This window comes from Apodemus sylvaticus, chromosome 17, assembly GCF_947179515.1.
Source record: "Apodemus sylvaticus chromosome 17, mApoSyl1.1, whole genome shotgun sequence".
Classification (NCBI taxonomy): domain Eukaryota; kingdom Metazoa; phylum Chordata; class Mammalia; order Rodentia; family Muridae; genus Apodemus; species Apodemus sylvaticus.
In genome coordinates, this window is record NC_067488.1 from 50,816,507 (window position 1) to 50,834,016 (window position 17,510).

A 17,510-nucleotide genomic window follows, 5' to 3' on the forward strand; every position below is an offset into this window, starting at 1 on the left:
GCTCCTTAGGGTCTCCTCTGCTGTAGCCATGATTAGACTTTCACTGGGCTCTGGTATAAGGCAGGGGTGTTGCAGCACATGGTGGGGTTAATGCTGTCAGAGCCGAAGCAGTAATGCTCTCTCTTTTTCTCTCACTTCTCCCTCTAAGTCACTCGTCCCTAAACCAGGTGTGCTCCAGTTTTCTTTACTACATGTGCCTCAATCTCCTCTCAGCTCCAGAGAAGACGGAACCACTTTCCCAGGAAGGTAAGATGGCGTGGTGTGACCCCTCCTGAGCCCCATGACAGTTATCCGTCTGGACGGCTGGCGTTGTGACGAGTCAATGTGACGAGATCTCTTGGCTTACGCTGCACTGATGGACTTCTGGGGTGATTCCCGGGGGGATAGAATACTAGCATAGAACAGGATGGGAGCCAAGGCCCCTGGGGTATCAGACCCTCGAAGGACACACGGAGGCTTAGCGGGTCTAAGTCCTCTCTCCCAGCTGTCTCCTCTGCACCGTCCCCACACTGATGCTTTTCTGGTCCATGTGTAGCCCAGAACTCAGTATCTCGTGTGTAAAGTACTCTATTCCATTTCTTTCTTCACTCATATGTGAAATCGTTCGTGTACATTCATTGTGTGCCAGACTGTATTCCTGGTGCTGGTGGAAGAGCTGGGGAGACGAAGCCCTTTTCTCTCCCCGGGAGAAAGGCAGGCATTGTACAATAGATGCCATGCCAGATCTGGGTAGGATATGAAAGAAATAAAAGCAGACAAAGGCATAGAGAAAGACAGAAGAGAGGAGGCTGGGCCAGATAGGGGACCAAATGAGAGCCACACAGAACCTGGACAGGAAGAACAGTGGGTGCCGGCCTCATGCCTGGGAGGCAGAGGCAGATGAAGCAACGGTCGCGGTGTTATTTCCTGTGTAATTCCCCTGTTCTGGACTTCACACTTGGTGTGTGTAACATAAGCCAATCAAGATTTTATGAACTTGCTTAAATATTATCCTCTTCGTGGCTTAGACTTGGTAGGAAGTTAGACTTGTCACGATGAAGATTCTGTGTCATCCCCTACTCCCCTGTCTCTTCCATCCACTCTGTTCCTCAGGTACCATGCTAAGGCAGACAGGAGTCTGTCTTGGCGTCCCGGCAAGCCTTTCCATTACTTCCCGTATGACCCGGGTCCGTTCTTTCATTACGCTGGCCAGTCTCAGCTGTGTGTTTCCCAGCAGGCTGTGGTCAGGTATAACTTGCAGAGAGAAGACCACCGTGCCTCTGCTGTGGAGGCCCCAAACTCTTGGCAACCACATCACTATGGCCTCTTACAATTCCCTCCTTTGTCAGAACAAAAGGGAGCCCCTCTCACCCCGTACCCTGGGGCGCTGGGTGCTTGTCAGACCTCAGAGCACCAGGAAGAGAGGTAGAGGTTCGTCCCTACTGGAGGCTGTGTTTTATTTCCTGCTCGGAGCACAGGGGAGGGATGTGTGAGGGTCAAGAGTTCGCCTATAAACATCTCGTTATTGTTCCATTACGGAGCCTGTTGGTAGAGAAGGAGTTGAACTGCAATTCTGGCCTGAACTGCCACTCTGTTTGGGGACTCCCCTCTGGTGTTTAGGACTTGGCCCCAACAGGACAGAGTCTTCCAGCTGGCTTTCAGCCTGGGCACTCGCATCTCTCATCTCTACCCATGGCTGACATATCTGTCCGGGATCCTTCAGCATCTTGATGCCTCTGCTCTTCAGCTGTGGTCCTCGGATGTGAGTCTGGGTAGCGGTGGTCTTCGGTTAATGTAGAAAATAAGGCTGATGTGGCAAATCTTCTGGAAAGTTGAAAAGCTCTAAGTCCTTTTGTTCTCTGTTCCTCCGAGATCCTTCTTTGTAAAACAGGTTCTGTAAGAAACTAGGACCTCCGCTCCCAGGAGGAAATACAAGTGGGTTCTGTTGTTTTGTTTTGATTATTTTTTTTTTTTGAGACAGGATCTCACTACGTAGCCCAGGCTGTCCTCAAACAGTCTAGCCTTCTACCTCAGCCTCCTGAGTGCCATCCTACTTCCTTGCTAGTGTGCAGTGGGAACGGGTTGTGCCACCACACCCTGCTAAAGTGCTTATCCCCCCCTACTGATTTTCAAGTCCTTTAAGCAGGGTCCGGTGTCTTCTGCAGCCAAGCTGTGAATTATCCATATGGCCTTACAATGATGCTCCGCATCTGTTCATACCGAACAGGAATGTGTCTCCCGGGGCTCTGGCCTCCAAACACCTTGCTTCCCACCCCTTGGGTTCTGCCCCTCTCCCTGACTGCTTTCTGCTTATCTGCTATAATTCTCTGCCCTTTAAGCTCACCCTCTCCACCGCACGTATGTGAGTTCCTCTTTCCACGCTAGAACATGACACTGACCATTTGTCCTGTGGTTGTCCTATTCAGCTCTTCCAAGCTTCAGGGTCTCCGGTAGGGTTCACAGTCTGATCTGAAGTAGTCACTCACTGAATATCTGTCAGAGGAATGAATGAATGAGTGAGCGAGTGAATGAATGCTGTCTGTGTCCTTCCACATGTTAAGTTCAGGCTCTCCTGACAGGCTGAAGGCTGCTAAGGGAAGACCCTCAGGTGCCCTCTGTGCTATCCTCGGTGCCCCGGGTAACATCCGCTCGCAGTCGGGTGTCACGGCCTGCTTTCCTGTGTTCTCTCTGTGGCCGTCTCCCTCTGTTCCCTCCCAGAACTCTCTGCAGCGTCTGAGTTCCTTCAGCATGGACTGCCCCACATAAGCAGCAGGACCCCAGAAAGCCTCGCCTTCCTGTCAGATCGGCAGTATGTGGAGGCGGCCGCGCGCCAGAGACAGTACTGCATCCTGCTCCTCTTCTACCTTGCTCACATCCATGACGACAGGTCAGTACCCAGAGGCGGCGGCGGCTGGCGCTGAGTCCTGGGACGTTCCCTGTAGCGCATGTCTTTCTGTGTTATGTAAACACGTTCATCTATGCACACGCATCTGAGTTCATCTCTGTTAGATAAGTGTGGCAATGTTTCGGACGTCTGTACAGCACACTGTGTGTGTGGTGTTGTCAGGCTGTAGGCATGCTGGGGAGGGACACTGAGTTGAGGGAAGCCAGGAGCAGGCGGAATCGAAGGCTCTGCTGGCCTGGCAGCTTGTGTTTCTCACTAAGGCTCTCCTTGCTCAACAGGTTTGTCCCTGAGGTGGAACTCTGTGTGGCCGTGCAGAGCTTCCTTTTGTCTCTGCAGGACCAGGGTGAGTGCCCTCCACCAGTGGTCTGCAAAGCCTGCGTCTATCTGCTGGCAGTGTGCGGGGACAATGACAGTGCGGTGGGTGAGGTATGAACCAAAGGGCCGTGTCTTAAGCTCTGTGGGGATGAGTCCGGGCTTCTGTGACTGCCCGAGACAGAGGAGAGAGGCATGATGGGAAGATTACCAGTGACTTCTCATGTAACAAGGTTGGATTGCCGGGTCTCTTCACAAATGAATGAATGAATGGATAGATGAATGAATGGATGAATGAATGAAGAAAGAAAGAACAATTTTTTTCATTCCTATCTTTCTGAAACATTTGAAAGTAATTCACAGTTTTTGATATGTTCTTTTTTCCTTATGTTCTTCAATATATATTTCCCCGAAATAACAGTCTTCTAAGTTGGATGTGGTGGCCTATGTCTGTAGTTACAGTCTTAGAGAATCTAGGACAGAAAGACCTTTGGCCAGCATGGACTACCTAGTAAGCTCTGGGCCAGTCTGGGCGAGGCTCTGTCTCAAAGTCTAGAGGCATTACAATATTACTCAGTCCTTAAGTCAGTAATCTAATTTCACTTTTTTTTTTGTTTTGTTTTGTTTTTGAGTTCTGGGGATTTAACCTGCTGCTTTAACAATGCTACACAGTACCAATGAAATACAACCTGAGCCACCAAATTTTCTACTTAAACTAATAATGTTCTATATAGCTAGCTTCCCCTAGTCTAAGAATTACTACAAAACTACCTATCACATTTGTTCTCCTTCTCTCTCCCCCTCCCTCTCCATCCTTCTTTCTTTTCTTTTCTCTTTCTTGAGACAGGGCTCTCTCTGTGTAGCCCTGGCTATCCTGGAGCTCACGGTGTACACCAGGCCTTGAACTCAGAAGTCTGCCTGCCTCTGCCAGGATTACAGGCCTGTGCCATCATGTCCCGCTAAACCACAAATTTCAAATGTTTTCTTTTTTTAAAAGATTTGTTTATTTATTATATCTAAGTACACTGTCACTGTCTTTAGACATCCCAGAAGAGGGCATCAGATCTCATTACAGATGGTTGTGAGCCACCATGTGTTTGCTGGGATTTGAACTCAGGACCTCTGGAAGAGCAGTCAGTGCTCTTAACTGCTGAGCCATCTCTTCAGCCCCTCAAAATTTTTCTTTCTCCGTTTTTATTCCAAGTAGCTCCCACCCTATAGAATGATGACACATTCGCGGGTGGGTCTTCCATGACCTCTGCACCCGAAATGCCCTCCTACGCACACTTGGGTTTGCCTTACTAATCTGGGCCTTTCCCAATCAAACCAATCCTTGTGTTAATCTTCATTGTCAAGATTAACTGAGGAATCTGAACATTGCATCAATTTTCTATGGGAAAAGAGTAGGTATTTAGGGTTTGGTAAGCGATTCCACACACACACTTGCCTTCTCCCTTCTGAAACAGGCCCTCTGCTAGTGCCCCTGACCCCAAGAAGCCTGAGGTAGGAGACAGACAGAAACGTTGACAGGTGTCGTGATAGGGCGTCACCACGGCCCCAGCACTACTTTTATCTTGCACTGTCCCCCCAACCCCATGGGGATCTGTGCCATGCCTTGCAGGGCATCTAATAGCTCACATGCAACACAGCAGATGCCAATAGCATTTCCCCCAGTCATGGCTACCAGAACTGCCGCCAGATGTCACCAGATACCACACAGGGAGCAAACACACTCCGGGTTACTATCGAAAGGGAAGCAGTGTGGGGTTTCCTCACGAAGACCATTCCGATGAGCAGCGCGCTGTCCTGGGATGCTGAGACGCCAGTCCATTCTCCTCAGTCACTGTGATATGCTGTTGGGGTTTCAGGTCCTCTGCAAAGTATGTCTATGTTCTCTGTTGCCTCCAGGCCGTGGTCAGCGCAATCAGAAAATTCCTGGAGGGCATCTCAGACCTGCACCTCGTCTACACTCACCACCCGCTCCTGCTTAGGTTCTTCCTGGTGTATCCAGGGCTGATGAGTAGGTTTGGGCACCGTGCCTTGGAGCTTTGGTTCTCTTGGGAAGAGAGTGGCTACGAGGACCTAGACGAGGACCCGACCCCTGGGCGTACCGTCTTTCCTGCCAACCTGGCAGCCCTGTTCCGGATGTTCAGGGGCACGCCCAGCATCCTACTCATTTTGCTGGTAGGTGCACTCGTCCAGTCCTGCATTTACAGATGCCAGGTCCTGGGAGATGTAACTCAGTTGGTAGAGTGCTGTCCGGGCATACAGGAAACCCATGACCTCATCCCAGTTTGCATAAACTGAGCACAGTGATGCACTCCAGTATCCCAGCACTTGGAAACTGAAGAGAAACAGAAGTTCAGGGTCATCCTGTGCTATATAGTGAGTTTAGGGACAGCCTGGGGTTTAAGAAAGAGTGATTTATTGATTTATTGATTGATTTATTGATTTATTTATTTATTTTGGTGAGTGTAAGTCCTGCTAACTATTCCTAAGTTGCTCTAGGTCTTCTGTCTTTACCTGTGGGCTCATGAACCCTGCCTCCTGCACGTTATATTTTAATTACCCTCCTTTGCACAGCCCGACTCTCAGGTCCATCTAATTGGGTGCTTTAAGCCTTTCGCTTCCGCCCCACTAATTCATCCACCCTTTGACTTCAGGCTCCAAAGCTCCTTAAACGTGATCACCACGGCAACAAAGATGTCTCCTTGCCTAGTTACCACTGAGGAGAACTCACTGATACTCCTCCTGCTGACAGGGATGGCTGTCTACTTTCATCTCAGTGACACACCCTTGGTTTAAAGTGTGCCTTCTCTTGATTTCATCCTTCCCTTGATGCCTCTCCTCAGTCTCTTATTGATTTCCCCGCCCCCGGCAGGCTTGAAGGATGGTATTCGGCAAAGCTCTGTACAAGGCTGTCTTCACTCAGCTCATTTCTCCTGGGGTTGGTTCTTCATCCGTCCCAGCTCTGGTCGCCTTCTACCTGCCTGCTCCAGTCTGCGCTTCATTTCCGACCACCCTAAGCCCAGTCTTGTGCTTCCAGCCGTGTAGTTAGCATGTAGGAGCTCTAATGTGGTGCTCTTTGGAATGGAGGTGTGACTCAGTGGTACAGCGGTGTGCTTGGAGTGTATGTGAGTTTGTCAGTCAGTAAACATATAAATCTACAGTCAATCTTTAAAAGATGCAATTCATTATCTCTTTCTTCAGTTGCCTTCACAGTTTGGGCCTTGATCAGTTGGAGACTGCCAATCCAACTTTCCACTAGGGCAGGTGGAGCCCCGCCCTGGACCACCAGTTTCAGAGAAAATAAGTACTCAGAAGAAGCAGGTCAAGGAGAAAGTGACTCTCCTAAGATTATATCCTTATATTTCACGTCCTCAGGAAGTGATGGGGTGCCTCGTCTTACCCGACTGGCTCAGACCCTGCCCTTGAGTGTGTTCTGCCCCACTCACTGCTTCTTGTTGGAGGTGGTTGCGTCAGGGCACAGGAGTCTTAACTCTCCTTTGCCCAGAGCTCAGTAGGAAGGGGCTACCTTCAGGGCTACATGCTGTTTAGAGATGGAAAATGGAGGCTTGTCTGTGTTTCCGGTAAAATGGAGAGCAGGAGAGCTGGGAAGTGGTGAGTAGGAATATTAAATGCAGACTGCATACATGAGACGGCATATAAGGTGATCACTTATCATCCTTGGCTCTGAGTCTGAGCCGGATCATTCACGTCAAAGATGCTAATAGAACTGGCCAAGGTAAGAGGGCCACGGTCAGGACCGGAGGCCACGGTGACTAGGCTTGACTAAATTAGATTCTGGGAACTTCAGTGGTAAAAAGAACAGCAAGAACAACTTTGTTTTCTGTTCATGCAGATAATTCCCACCATTGCTTCCCAGCTTTTAGCCACAGGAGGGAAAAGAGTCTAAAAATATGTGCTGGGACCAGTTTCTGGTTTTGATATGGGTAATTAGCAGCCGAAGACAAAGCTGTTAATTGCCACTCTTCTCAACGCGGGGTGGGGGTGGGGTTCTTTCACGTATGCGGTTTAGCTGTGAAGAGCAGGGATGTCACAGATGCTCTGCTTTGAGTCTGGACAGCTTCGGGCAGTTGGAAATGCAGTGGGCTGTGGGTCCGCCCAACTCCCTCTCACTAACCCTAAGATGAGGTGTAGACCAGCACGCAGCGTTCACGGTGGCTGACAAACACCATGTAACTGTCTCCCTTTGGACCTTCCAAATTCACAGATCTCTGAGGAACCATTGTGGGAAAGGGTTGGGCCAGTGAAGGATAACAGAGAAACTGACTTGACCCTGGTGGTGGCACACACCTGTAATCCCAGCACTCTGGGAGGCAGCGGCAGGTGGATTTCTGAGTTCGAGGCCAGCCTAGTCTACAGAGTGAGTTCCAGGACAGCCAGGGCTACACAGAGAAGCCCTGTCTCGGAAAAAAAAAACAAATCAAAAAAAAAAAAAAAGGGAAGTAAAAATACTTTATGATAAAATTAAAGATTTACATGGAAAATATTTCAGATAAACACATTAAAATTGACAGCTTTCATGGAAAATTAAAGAGTAAAGTGGTAGACATGTAAAACATTGCTAAATTAATTGAAATGTGGGATAAAAACATTTTATGATAGAAATGAAGATTTACGTGGAAAATATTTCTGATAAAATTGTAGAAAAATGTAGAAAAACATGTTAGAATTGAAAATTACCATGGAAAATTTTATATAAATATAAATATAAAAGTATATTTTATATTTATAAAATATAAAAATAAAAGTATTCCTAGCTGGGCAGTGGTGGTGCACGCCTGTAATCCCAGCACTCTGTGAGGCAGAGGCAGGCAGATTTCTGAGTTCGAGGCCAGCCTGGTCTACAGAGTGAGTTCCAGGACAGCCAGGGCTATACAGAGAAACCCTGTCTCGAAAAAAACCAAAAAAAAAAAAAAAAAAAAAAAAAAAAAAGTATTCCTAAGTTGACTGAAAGTGGAATTATAAACATTTTCTGATAAATATGGAAAATATTTCTGGTAAATTTGAAGAAATATATAGAAAAAGATGCTAAAATTAAAGATCATTATGGAAATTATACAGATAAATGATAGGCATAAAGATAATTCTAAATTGATTGAAGGTGGAATTATAAACATTTTCAGATAACATTGAAGATTTACATGGAAAATATTTCTGGTAAAATTCAAGAAATATATAGACAAACACATTAAAATTGACTATTTCATGGAAAATTTTACATATAAAATGGTAGCTATAAAAACTCTAAATTAATTGAAGGTGGAATTAGAAACATTTGTGATAAAATCAAAGATTTATATTGAAAACATTTCTGATAAAATAGAGGAAGTAAATAGGAAGACATAAAAATTGAAGATTATCATGAAAAATAATGCACATAAAATGGTAGACATAAAAAAAAACATTAAATTGGGGCTGGAGAGATGGCTCAGCAGTTAAGAGCACTGGCTGCAAAAAAAAAAAAAAAAAAAAAAAAAAAAAAAAAAAAAAAAGCCAGGCGATGGTGGCGCACGCCTGTAATCCCAGCACTCTGGGAGGCAGAGGCAGGCGGATTTCTGAGTTCCAGGACAGCCAGGGCTACACAGTGAAACTCTGTCTCAGAAAAAAAAAAAAAAAAAAGCACTGGCTGCTCTTCTGAAGGTCCTGAGTTGAAATCCCAGCAACCACATGGTGGCTCAAAACCATCTGTAATAAGATCTCCCTCTTCTGGAGTGTCTGAAGTGTACTTAGATATAATAATAATAAATAAATCTTTAAAAAAAACATTAAATTAATCAAAGGGGGAATTATAAACATTTTCTGATAAAATTGAAGATTTACATGAGAAATATTTCATTAGTCTATGACTTTTTATTGGGGAGTTGAGTTCATTGTTGTTAAGAGATATTAAGGAGCCGGGTGTGGTGGTGCACACCTGTAATCCCAGCACTTGGGAGGCAGAGGCAGGCAGATTTCTGAGTTCGAGGCCAGCCTGGTCTACAGAGTGAGTTCCAGGACAGCCAGGGCTACACAGAGAAACCCTGTCTCTAAAAAACAAAAACACAAAAAAAGAGATATTAAGGAATAGTGATTGTTGCTTCCTGTTATTTTTGATGTTATTTTTGTATTTGTGTTTTGTGTTATCTTCTTTTGGGTTTGTTGGAAGAAGATTACTTTCTTGCTTTTTCTAGGGTGTAGTTTCCCTCCTTGTGTTGGCATTTTCCATCAATTATCCTTTGTAGGGCTGGATTTGTGGACAGATATTGTGTAAATTTGGTTTTATCATGGAATATCTTGGTTTCTCCATCCACGATGATTGAAAGTTGGGTATAGTATCCTGGGCTGGCATTTGTGTTCTCTTAGGGTCTGTATGAGATCTGCCCAGGATTTTCTAGCTTTCAGCGGCTCTGGTGTGATTCTGATAGGTCTGCCTTTATAGGTTACTTGCCCTTTTTCCCTTACTGCTTTTAATATTCTTTCTTTGTTTAGTGAATTTGGTGTTTTGATTATTATGTGCTGGGAGGACTTTCTGTTCTGGTCCAGTCTGTTTGGAGTTCTGAAGGCTTCTTGTATGTTCTTGGGTATCTCTTTCTCTAGGTTAGGGAAGTTTTCTTCTATAATTTTGTTGAAGATGTTTACTGGGTAAATCCTCGCTCTTGTCTATATATATAATCCTTAGGTTTGGTCTTCTCATTGTGTTCTGGAGTTCCTGGATGTTTTGGGTTACCAGATTTATGCATTTTGCATTTTCTTTGACTGTTGAGTCAATGTTTTCTATGGTATCTTCCCCACCTGAGATTCTTTCTTCTATCTCTGGTATTCTGTTGTTGATGCTTGCATCTATGACTCCTGAATTCTTTCCAAGGTTTTCTATCTCCAGAGATGTCTCACTTTGTGATTTCTTTATTGTTTCTACTTCCACTTTTAGAGCCTGGATGGTTTTGTTCAGTTCCTTCACTTGATTGTTTGTGTTTTCCTGTAATTCTTTAATGGATTTTTGTGTTTCTTCTTTAAGGGCTTCTGCCTGTTGACCCATGATCTCCTGTATTTCTTTAAGGGATTTTTGTGTTTCCTCTTTAAGGGCTTTTACCTGTTGACTGATGTTCTCCTGTATCTCTTAAAGGGAGTTATTTAAGTCTTTCTTGAAGCCCTCTATCAGCATCATGAGATATGATTTTAAATCCAACTTTTGCTTTTCCAGTGTGTTGGGGTATCCAGGGCTTGCTGTGGTGGGAGAACTGGGTTCTGATGTTGCCATGTGGCCTTGGTTTCTGTTGGTAGGGTTCTTGTGCTTGCCTTTCGCCATCTGGTGCTAGTTAGTATTGTTATCTCTGGCTGGAGTTTATTCCTCCTGTGGGCCTGTAAGCCTGTGTCCTTACTCCTCTGAGTTCAAAAGTGAAAGCACTGCTGGGAGATCACTCTTTCCTGGTGGGCTGTGCACAGAAGGCTGTGGAGTTTCCCAGCTCCCTGGTGCACCTGGTGGCAGGAAGACTTCTGTCCCAGCTGCTCCACTGATCTTAGGCCCTGTGTACTCCTAGCTGGTCCCCTCTGTGCTCAGAAGTGAAAGCACTGCTAGGAGATCACTCTCTTCTGGCGGGCTATACACAGAAGGCTGTGGAGTCTCCCGGCTCCCTGGTGCAAATGGCGGGGTAAATCATTTCTACTTTAGATGTCAGCCTCATACTCCTCAAGGAGGAAGAGTTGGATGAACACACACACACACAGACACACACACACACACTAATTATATGTTATTGATGTTTGAGATAGGATCTCAATATTGATCCTGAGCTGGCCAGGGGAAGAGCTCAGGATGTAGCCCAGGCTGTCCTTGAACTTTAGACCCATCCACCTCCATTTTCTGAGTTCTAGAATTTTAGGCTTGTGCTGTCACATCTACCTTTGACATTTTCTAGATTATTTAGATTTTGTTAGCCCTCCAGTTTGTGATTTTGCCTGCCCAGGGATGTTTTTTGAGTCTTTGTGAGGTGGCAGAGGTAAAGTCACCTCTCCCCTTCATTAGCACACACTGTGGTAGAATTTACAACTACTGTTACTCTTTTTAAGGCACCATCTTATTTCTGTAGCCTAGGCTAGCCTGGAAGCTGATATATAGGCCAGGCTGGCCTCACACACATGAAGTTCTCTGCCTCATCCTCCTGAGTATATGTCACCATATCTGGCTCTCTACTGCTTTCTAGGTAGATAACTAACCAGTCTGCCTTAGTTTCTTCATTTGAAAACTTGGAGTAACACCTGACTAGAGAAGTTATTAGGAGGATATAAAAATGTATAGACACATGTATGGCTATGATATAAACACAGTGCTGAACCGATGTCCCTGGTTCTCTGAAGCCCAAGACCTGTGATTGTTTCCCATGCCTGTGCAGAGGTCAGCACATCAGGATTTGTTTGGCTAAAATGCCCTGTAGTCCTGTCTCTGCACTGAGATTCTTTGTTGACCTTGGATTCATAACACTCTATTCTAACTGGCCTGACACATCGCTTGTCCAGAGGCATCCGCTCATTTGAGCTGGTAGGTGCCAGGGGCTATCTATCAGAGACAGCTGCTGGTGTCCTTTTTGTCCGTTTTTCCTCCAACCTTTAATGCTTGCTAAAATAACTCTGAAAGCAAAACAAAAGAAAATGTCCTTTTCCATTTCCTGAATTCAAGACCTTCGCAGTCTGGGGCAAGGATGGGCAGATGCTACAGCAGAGATGGGGCCTGACCTGGTCCTCACCTCCATCCCACACCCTGAATCTATTCTGGCCTATTCTTTTCCCAACCTATGACATTCCCTTCTTCTGGTTTTCAGGTTCTTGGTCCTAAAAACAACCTCTTCTTGACCCTAATACTTTAATTTACGAAAGAGAGGCATCCTGCGTCCAGAGACATACATTCACATCCTGGGGACCACTTACTGGCTTTATGTGACCTCTGGCAAATCCTGTAATGTCCCTGAGCCTCTGTTTGCTTCTTGACGTAATAGGATGGGACTGTTGTCTGTGATTTGTGAGGGGTTAATGCATCCCCCCAGAGCCTTTGTTACAGAATTAGGTGTCGAGTAAGAATTCACGCAGCTGCTGTGAAACCATCACCCAGGGTTCTTTTCCTGCCCCTCTCTTGCACTGTCTGTCTGTCTGTCTGTCCCGGCTGTGTGCTCGCTCAGCTCTGGCTTCCTTCTCTTCTCAGGACCTCGTTTATTCCAGCCCTGTGGACACAGCCCGCAGGGTACTGACTGTCCTGAGGACCTTCCTTCGGGAGAATGAAGACATTGAAGTGGGCGGTCTCATCCGAGGCCACTTCCTGCTCATCCTGCAGCGCCTCCTGGTGGAGTATGGCGCTTCCGCCTCAGGAGGTCAGTTTTCCTTGGACAGGACTTGACACATGTGGAGTAGACCATTACTTATTTTGGTGATTTGTGGTCTAAGAAAGAGAATCGGGTTTTGTAACAGAAGAAAAATCAGGCCATTCACTATCCTGCACAGCATGTGCTCAGAGCTATTTGTCACAAAAATGGCAGCTCCCAGAAGGAAGAAGAAAGTGGAATTCTGGGGGAGGCTGGGGAACCAGCAGGGCTGTGGGAGTAGGGTGGATCTGTGAGGTGCTGAATCCCCAATGAGATCCAGGATATGCTAGCAGTTCCTGAAAAAGAGTCCCAGCTTTTCAGTATGAAGAAACTCAAAATTGAGGTTGATTTGTCTTTAGCTATTTTTAAAGAGGCTGGATTTTTCTTTTGTTGAGAATCTGATTCCATTTTTGTTTTCTGAGGAAAGGTCTCATATAGACGAGACTGGCCACAGATTCATAGAGATCCACCTGCCTCTGTGTTCTGAGTGTTGGGATTAAAGGTATGCACCACCATAGCATACCTGGCTCTGACCAAGCTGGCCTCAAACTCAGGACTGCCTGCCTCAGCCTCCAGCGTGCTGGGACTAAAGGCCTGCGCCACCACTGCCCAGCTAAAAAGAACCTCATCTTATAAAAATAAATTTCTGAGCCATCAAGGGCAAGTGGCAAGAGGTTCGTGGCTCCAGAGTCCAGTCCTGAAAGAAGAATGTTGTGTTAAGGAACCAAGCACTTAGTTTCTAGGGAAGAACAAGATGTATCTAGATGATGGAACTGTTGACGGTAATAGTTGGACCAGTGAGACAGCTCGGCAGGTAAAGCACTTGTTGACCCGTTTACCAAGCTGAGTTTGATTCCTGGAGCCATGCAAATGTGGAAGGAGAGAATTGACTCGTGAAGTTGCCCCGTGATCCCCACGTGTATGCTGTTGTGCCCTGTGATACGCACATGCATGCACACACACAAATAATAACAATAATAACAACAAATAAAATTTGAAAATTGTAGGCCAGTTATGGCAGTACTGAAGAGACCGAGTCTGAGGTCAGCCTGGGCTACACGGTGAATTTCAGGACAGCCAGGGCTACAGAGACCTATTCTCAATTTATTTATTTATTTTATTGTTGTTGTTGGTTTTTTGTTTTGTTTTTCTTTTTTAAAAAGATTTATCTATTTATTTTATGTATATGAGTACACTGTAGCTGTACAGATGGTTGTGAGCTATCATGTGGTTGCTGGGATTTGAACTCAGGACCTCTGTTCTCTCTGGCCCCACTGGCTCAGGCCCAAAGATTTATTTATTGTTTTATGTAAGTACAGTGTAGCTGCCTTCAGACACACCAGAAGAGGGCGTCAAATATCATTATGGATGGTTGTGAGCTACTATGTGGTTCCTGGGATTTGAACTCAGGACCTTCAGAAAATCAGTCAGTGCTCTTAACCGCGGTGCCATCTCTCCAGCCCTTGTTTGTTTTTCAAGACAGGGTTTCTCAGTGTAGCCCCTGCTGTCTTGGAACTCACTCTGTAAACCAGGCTGACCTTGAACTCACAGACATCTGTGTGCTTCTGCCTCCCAAGTGCTGGGATTAAAGGCCCGCACCACCACCAACCAGCTAATAATTTTTCTTTAAAGATAAAGTGTAGCCAGGTGGTGGTGGCACGCACAGTTAATCCCTCCCAGCACCTGGGAGGCAGAGGCAGAGGCAGAGGCAGGCAGATCTCTGGGTTTGAGGCCAACCTGGTCCAGAGAGGAAGTTCGAGGACAGCCAAGGCTACACAGAGAAACCCTGGCTCAAAGAACAAAAACAACAAAGACTGAGTGAAAATTATGTTGGAAAGGTCATAATATGAGACAGATTGAGATGCATGTTCAATGTCTGGCATTGTTTGATTCGGTGGTTTTGACAAAGAGTGTCATAAACTAGGTGACCCATGAGCAATAACTTATTACTCACAGTTCTTGGGAAATCCAGAGTCCAGATACCAGCAGGTCTGATGCCTGGTGAGAATCCACTCTGTCCAGACATCCTGCAATCCTCCTGTGGTAGAAAGGGCAAGTGACCAGGACTTTGGAGTCTCTTTCATGGGTATTCGTCCTATTCATGGTGGCTATTTTATGACCCAGTCGACTACCAGTGACCCCACTTCCTAATAACCATATTGGAGGTTAGGATTTGAGCATAGGAATGTGAAGACTTAGAAGCATTTAAAGCATAGCACGCTGCCTTTCTCTAGCCAGGGGACCTTTGTGAGAAGTGAAAATAAAAATCCCCGACTCCCATGTTTTTTAATGTACTTTAGTGAAATGATGAATTCCTGATAGCCACCCAGAGATGGCATCCTGCGTTTGAGCTACTGCTGTCTCCCACGAGAAGGAAGAAGACAGGGACCAGGGTGGTATCCCAGCAAGCTACTAGATCCTGTTTCCTTTCAGAATAGAGACCCTGCCCTCACTTAGGGGCGTCTGTGGGAGGGAGGGTCCGACCTGTGGGTGGCCTCAGCCTCTGTCCTGTGCCTTACAGCCTCTGGGAACCTGCCGCTTCTGCTGAACCTCCTGTCCTTGGTGCAGCTGAGGAACGAGTCGGAGCAGGAACTGGACAGCATGGCCATGAAGCTGCTTCATCAAGGTGCCTGGGCCACCCGAGACACTGTGCCCACGGGCTGGGGCAGAGTGTGGGCTGCCCTAGACACTGCCCACGGGCTGGGGTAGAGTGTGGTACTGTGCCATTCCTTCCTAAGACCATGTCAGCCTTTTCCTGGGGGTGACTTTCTGCGCCCTCTATGCATTGTAAAGGAATACTTGAGAGACCCAGCCCCCAAACAAACCCACAAACCAACAAAACCCCAAACAACAAACCAACAACGGGGTGTGTAGGTCCAAGCTCTAGTGAAGTGAGAAAGGCCTTTGCGTGTTAGCTAACAGCTGTGCGAGCAGCCACCTTGCCTGCACTAAGCTCATAGGTCAGAATGGGGCATCCTCCTGTGGAGGACTGGGATACAGATTTGGGTTTTGGCAAATGTGCCGTGCTGGGCTAACCAAGGCCTTCTGCATACAGTCTGGGTCAGGTCATGGGGGCTTCCTTGTTTCATAGCTGACTCAGGCCTCTCATCATCCAGTTCACAGATCTCTGCTAGTCTTTCCCTTCTAAACTATTTTATTTTTTTTATTAATGTGTGTGTGTGCGTGCATGCTGGTGTGCATGTGTGTGCTCGTGTGTGCGCGCTACTGCGCTGTCACATGTTTGTGGAGGTCAGAGGAAAACTTGCATGAATTTGTTGCATCCTTCCACTGGGATTTGAGGACTGAGCTGAGGTGAGCAGCAAGTGTGTTCTTAGCCACTGAGCTTAATCTTTGGCCTTCTCTCTATCTGTCCGTCTTACCCATAGCCCAGACCTGCCTGGGCCCTTTTGCCGCCTGTGACTGTAGCCCCAAGTTCACAGGTGGCACCAACAAGAGCACTGTGAGGAAAGGTGAAATGACGTCATCTTCAGTGACTGTGGATTTGGGTCTTCGGACTGCAGTGTGGGATTTCCCTGTCCAGAGCCGGGGCTCCCTCCAGGGACTCACCAGAATCCCTAAAGAGAGCTGCAGACCCTGTGTCTGCATGGCGCTGGAGGGAGATCTGTGCATGCTAAAAATCAGCCTCGAGGAGGGGCTCTGAAGCTGTGTGTGCTGGCTCCTACCTGTGATCCCAGCACTTCAGAGAGGAGAGAGGAGGGTCAGAGCTCAAGGCCATCCTATGCTACATAAAATCCTATATTTCTCTCTCTCTCTCCCTCTCTCTCCCTCTCTCTCTCTGTCTCAAACACACACACACACACACACACACACAGGACTAGATCTTGGAATCAATATCTTTATAGATAACCCACGACGGCTCCAAACTTGGGATTGTTTTTGCCGGGGCCTCTTGACTGCTGGTTATTACGGTGCATGTTACCCTGTCTGGCCTGAGCCAACTCTTTCCATCCCATCCTCCCTCTCACCCACTTCCCTTGCCAAGGCAGAGGCCATCATGGAGGGTTCCATCTGCACATCATACTTTCTTCCTTAAGGGGGCAGACTCCCGCTGGGCAGCCTCAGTTGTGTATCTTATCATATTTATTATTATCTGGTTCGTGTATGAAGTGCGTGTGGCCCAGGCATGCTACAGCATGGGTGTGGAGGTTAGAGGGTAACTGTGGAGCCGGTTCCTTCCTTCCATCTTCTTGAAGGCTCTAGGGGATGAGCTCCCGTTTTCAGTCTTGGTGTTCGGTGCTTATACACACCGAGCCATCTCCTGGCACGTCTGTTTAAAATACTCGGTCACCCCACCACAGCCCCTTGTATTCTTGTCCCATACGTGTTTCAGGGATGGCAGTGTGCTGTCTGGTCTGTCATCTGTTTCCGGGCATCCCTGTACTCACATGCCTCGTCAAGGATGGCATGGGGAAAGATGGCTACCCTGGAGTTTCCCCACGGATGCTCCACCTTCAGATGCTGAATTGTATTTCTTACCATCTTTAGCATAGGCCATGCAATTGTTCTTCCCTGAATCTTTGCTTCTATAATGTTTATAATGCTGCAGTCCTCTTCCTGGGGGAATGTAAGGAAATATCTATTCAGCTCAGATAGGGCACAGACTGCAGAGACGAGTCCATCCCAGCTCAGACAGTGCAGTGACAGGAGTTAAGAATATGGATGACTGGGCTGGAGAGATGGCTCAGCGGTTAAGAGCAGTGACTGCTCTTCCAAAGGTCCTGAGTTCAAATCCCAGCAACCACATGGTGGCTCATAGCCACCTGTAACAAGACCTGATGCCCTCTTCTGAAGTGTCTGAAGACAACTACAGTGTACTTACATATAATAATAAATCTTTAAAAAGAAGAAGAAGAAGAAGAAGAAGAAGAAGAAGAAGAAGAAGAAGAAGAAGAAGAAGAAGAATATGGATGACTTAAAGATAACAGCATCAAGCCGGG

General features: G+C 46.6%; 1 protein-coding gene across 1 annotated transcript in view; it reads left to right on the forward strand.

Moving 5' to 3' along the window:
- Positions 1 to 17,510, forward strand: part of Mei1 (meiotic double-stranded break formation protein 1) — a 63,171-nt gene that overhangs the window by 30,217 nt on the left and 15,444 nt on the right. The window contains exons 17-22 of the mRNA XM_052161445.1: positions 149 to 246; positions 2,698 to 2,866; positions 3,163 to 3,310; positions 5,105 to 5,380; positions 12,396 to 12,561; positions 15,074 to 15,178. Of these exons, the coding sequence (XP_052017405.1) occupies positions 149 to 246; positions 2,698 to 2,866; positions 3,163 to 3,310; positions 5,105 to 5,380; positions 12,396 to 12,561; positions 15,074 to 15,178 (962 nt within the window). The remainder of the gene's footprint in view (positions 1 to 148; positions 247 to 2,697; positions 2,867 to 3,162; positions 3,311 to 5,104; positions 5,381 to 12,395; positions 12,562 to 15,073; positions 15,179 to 17,510) is intronic.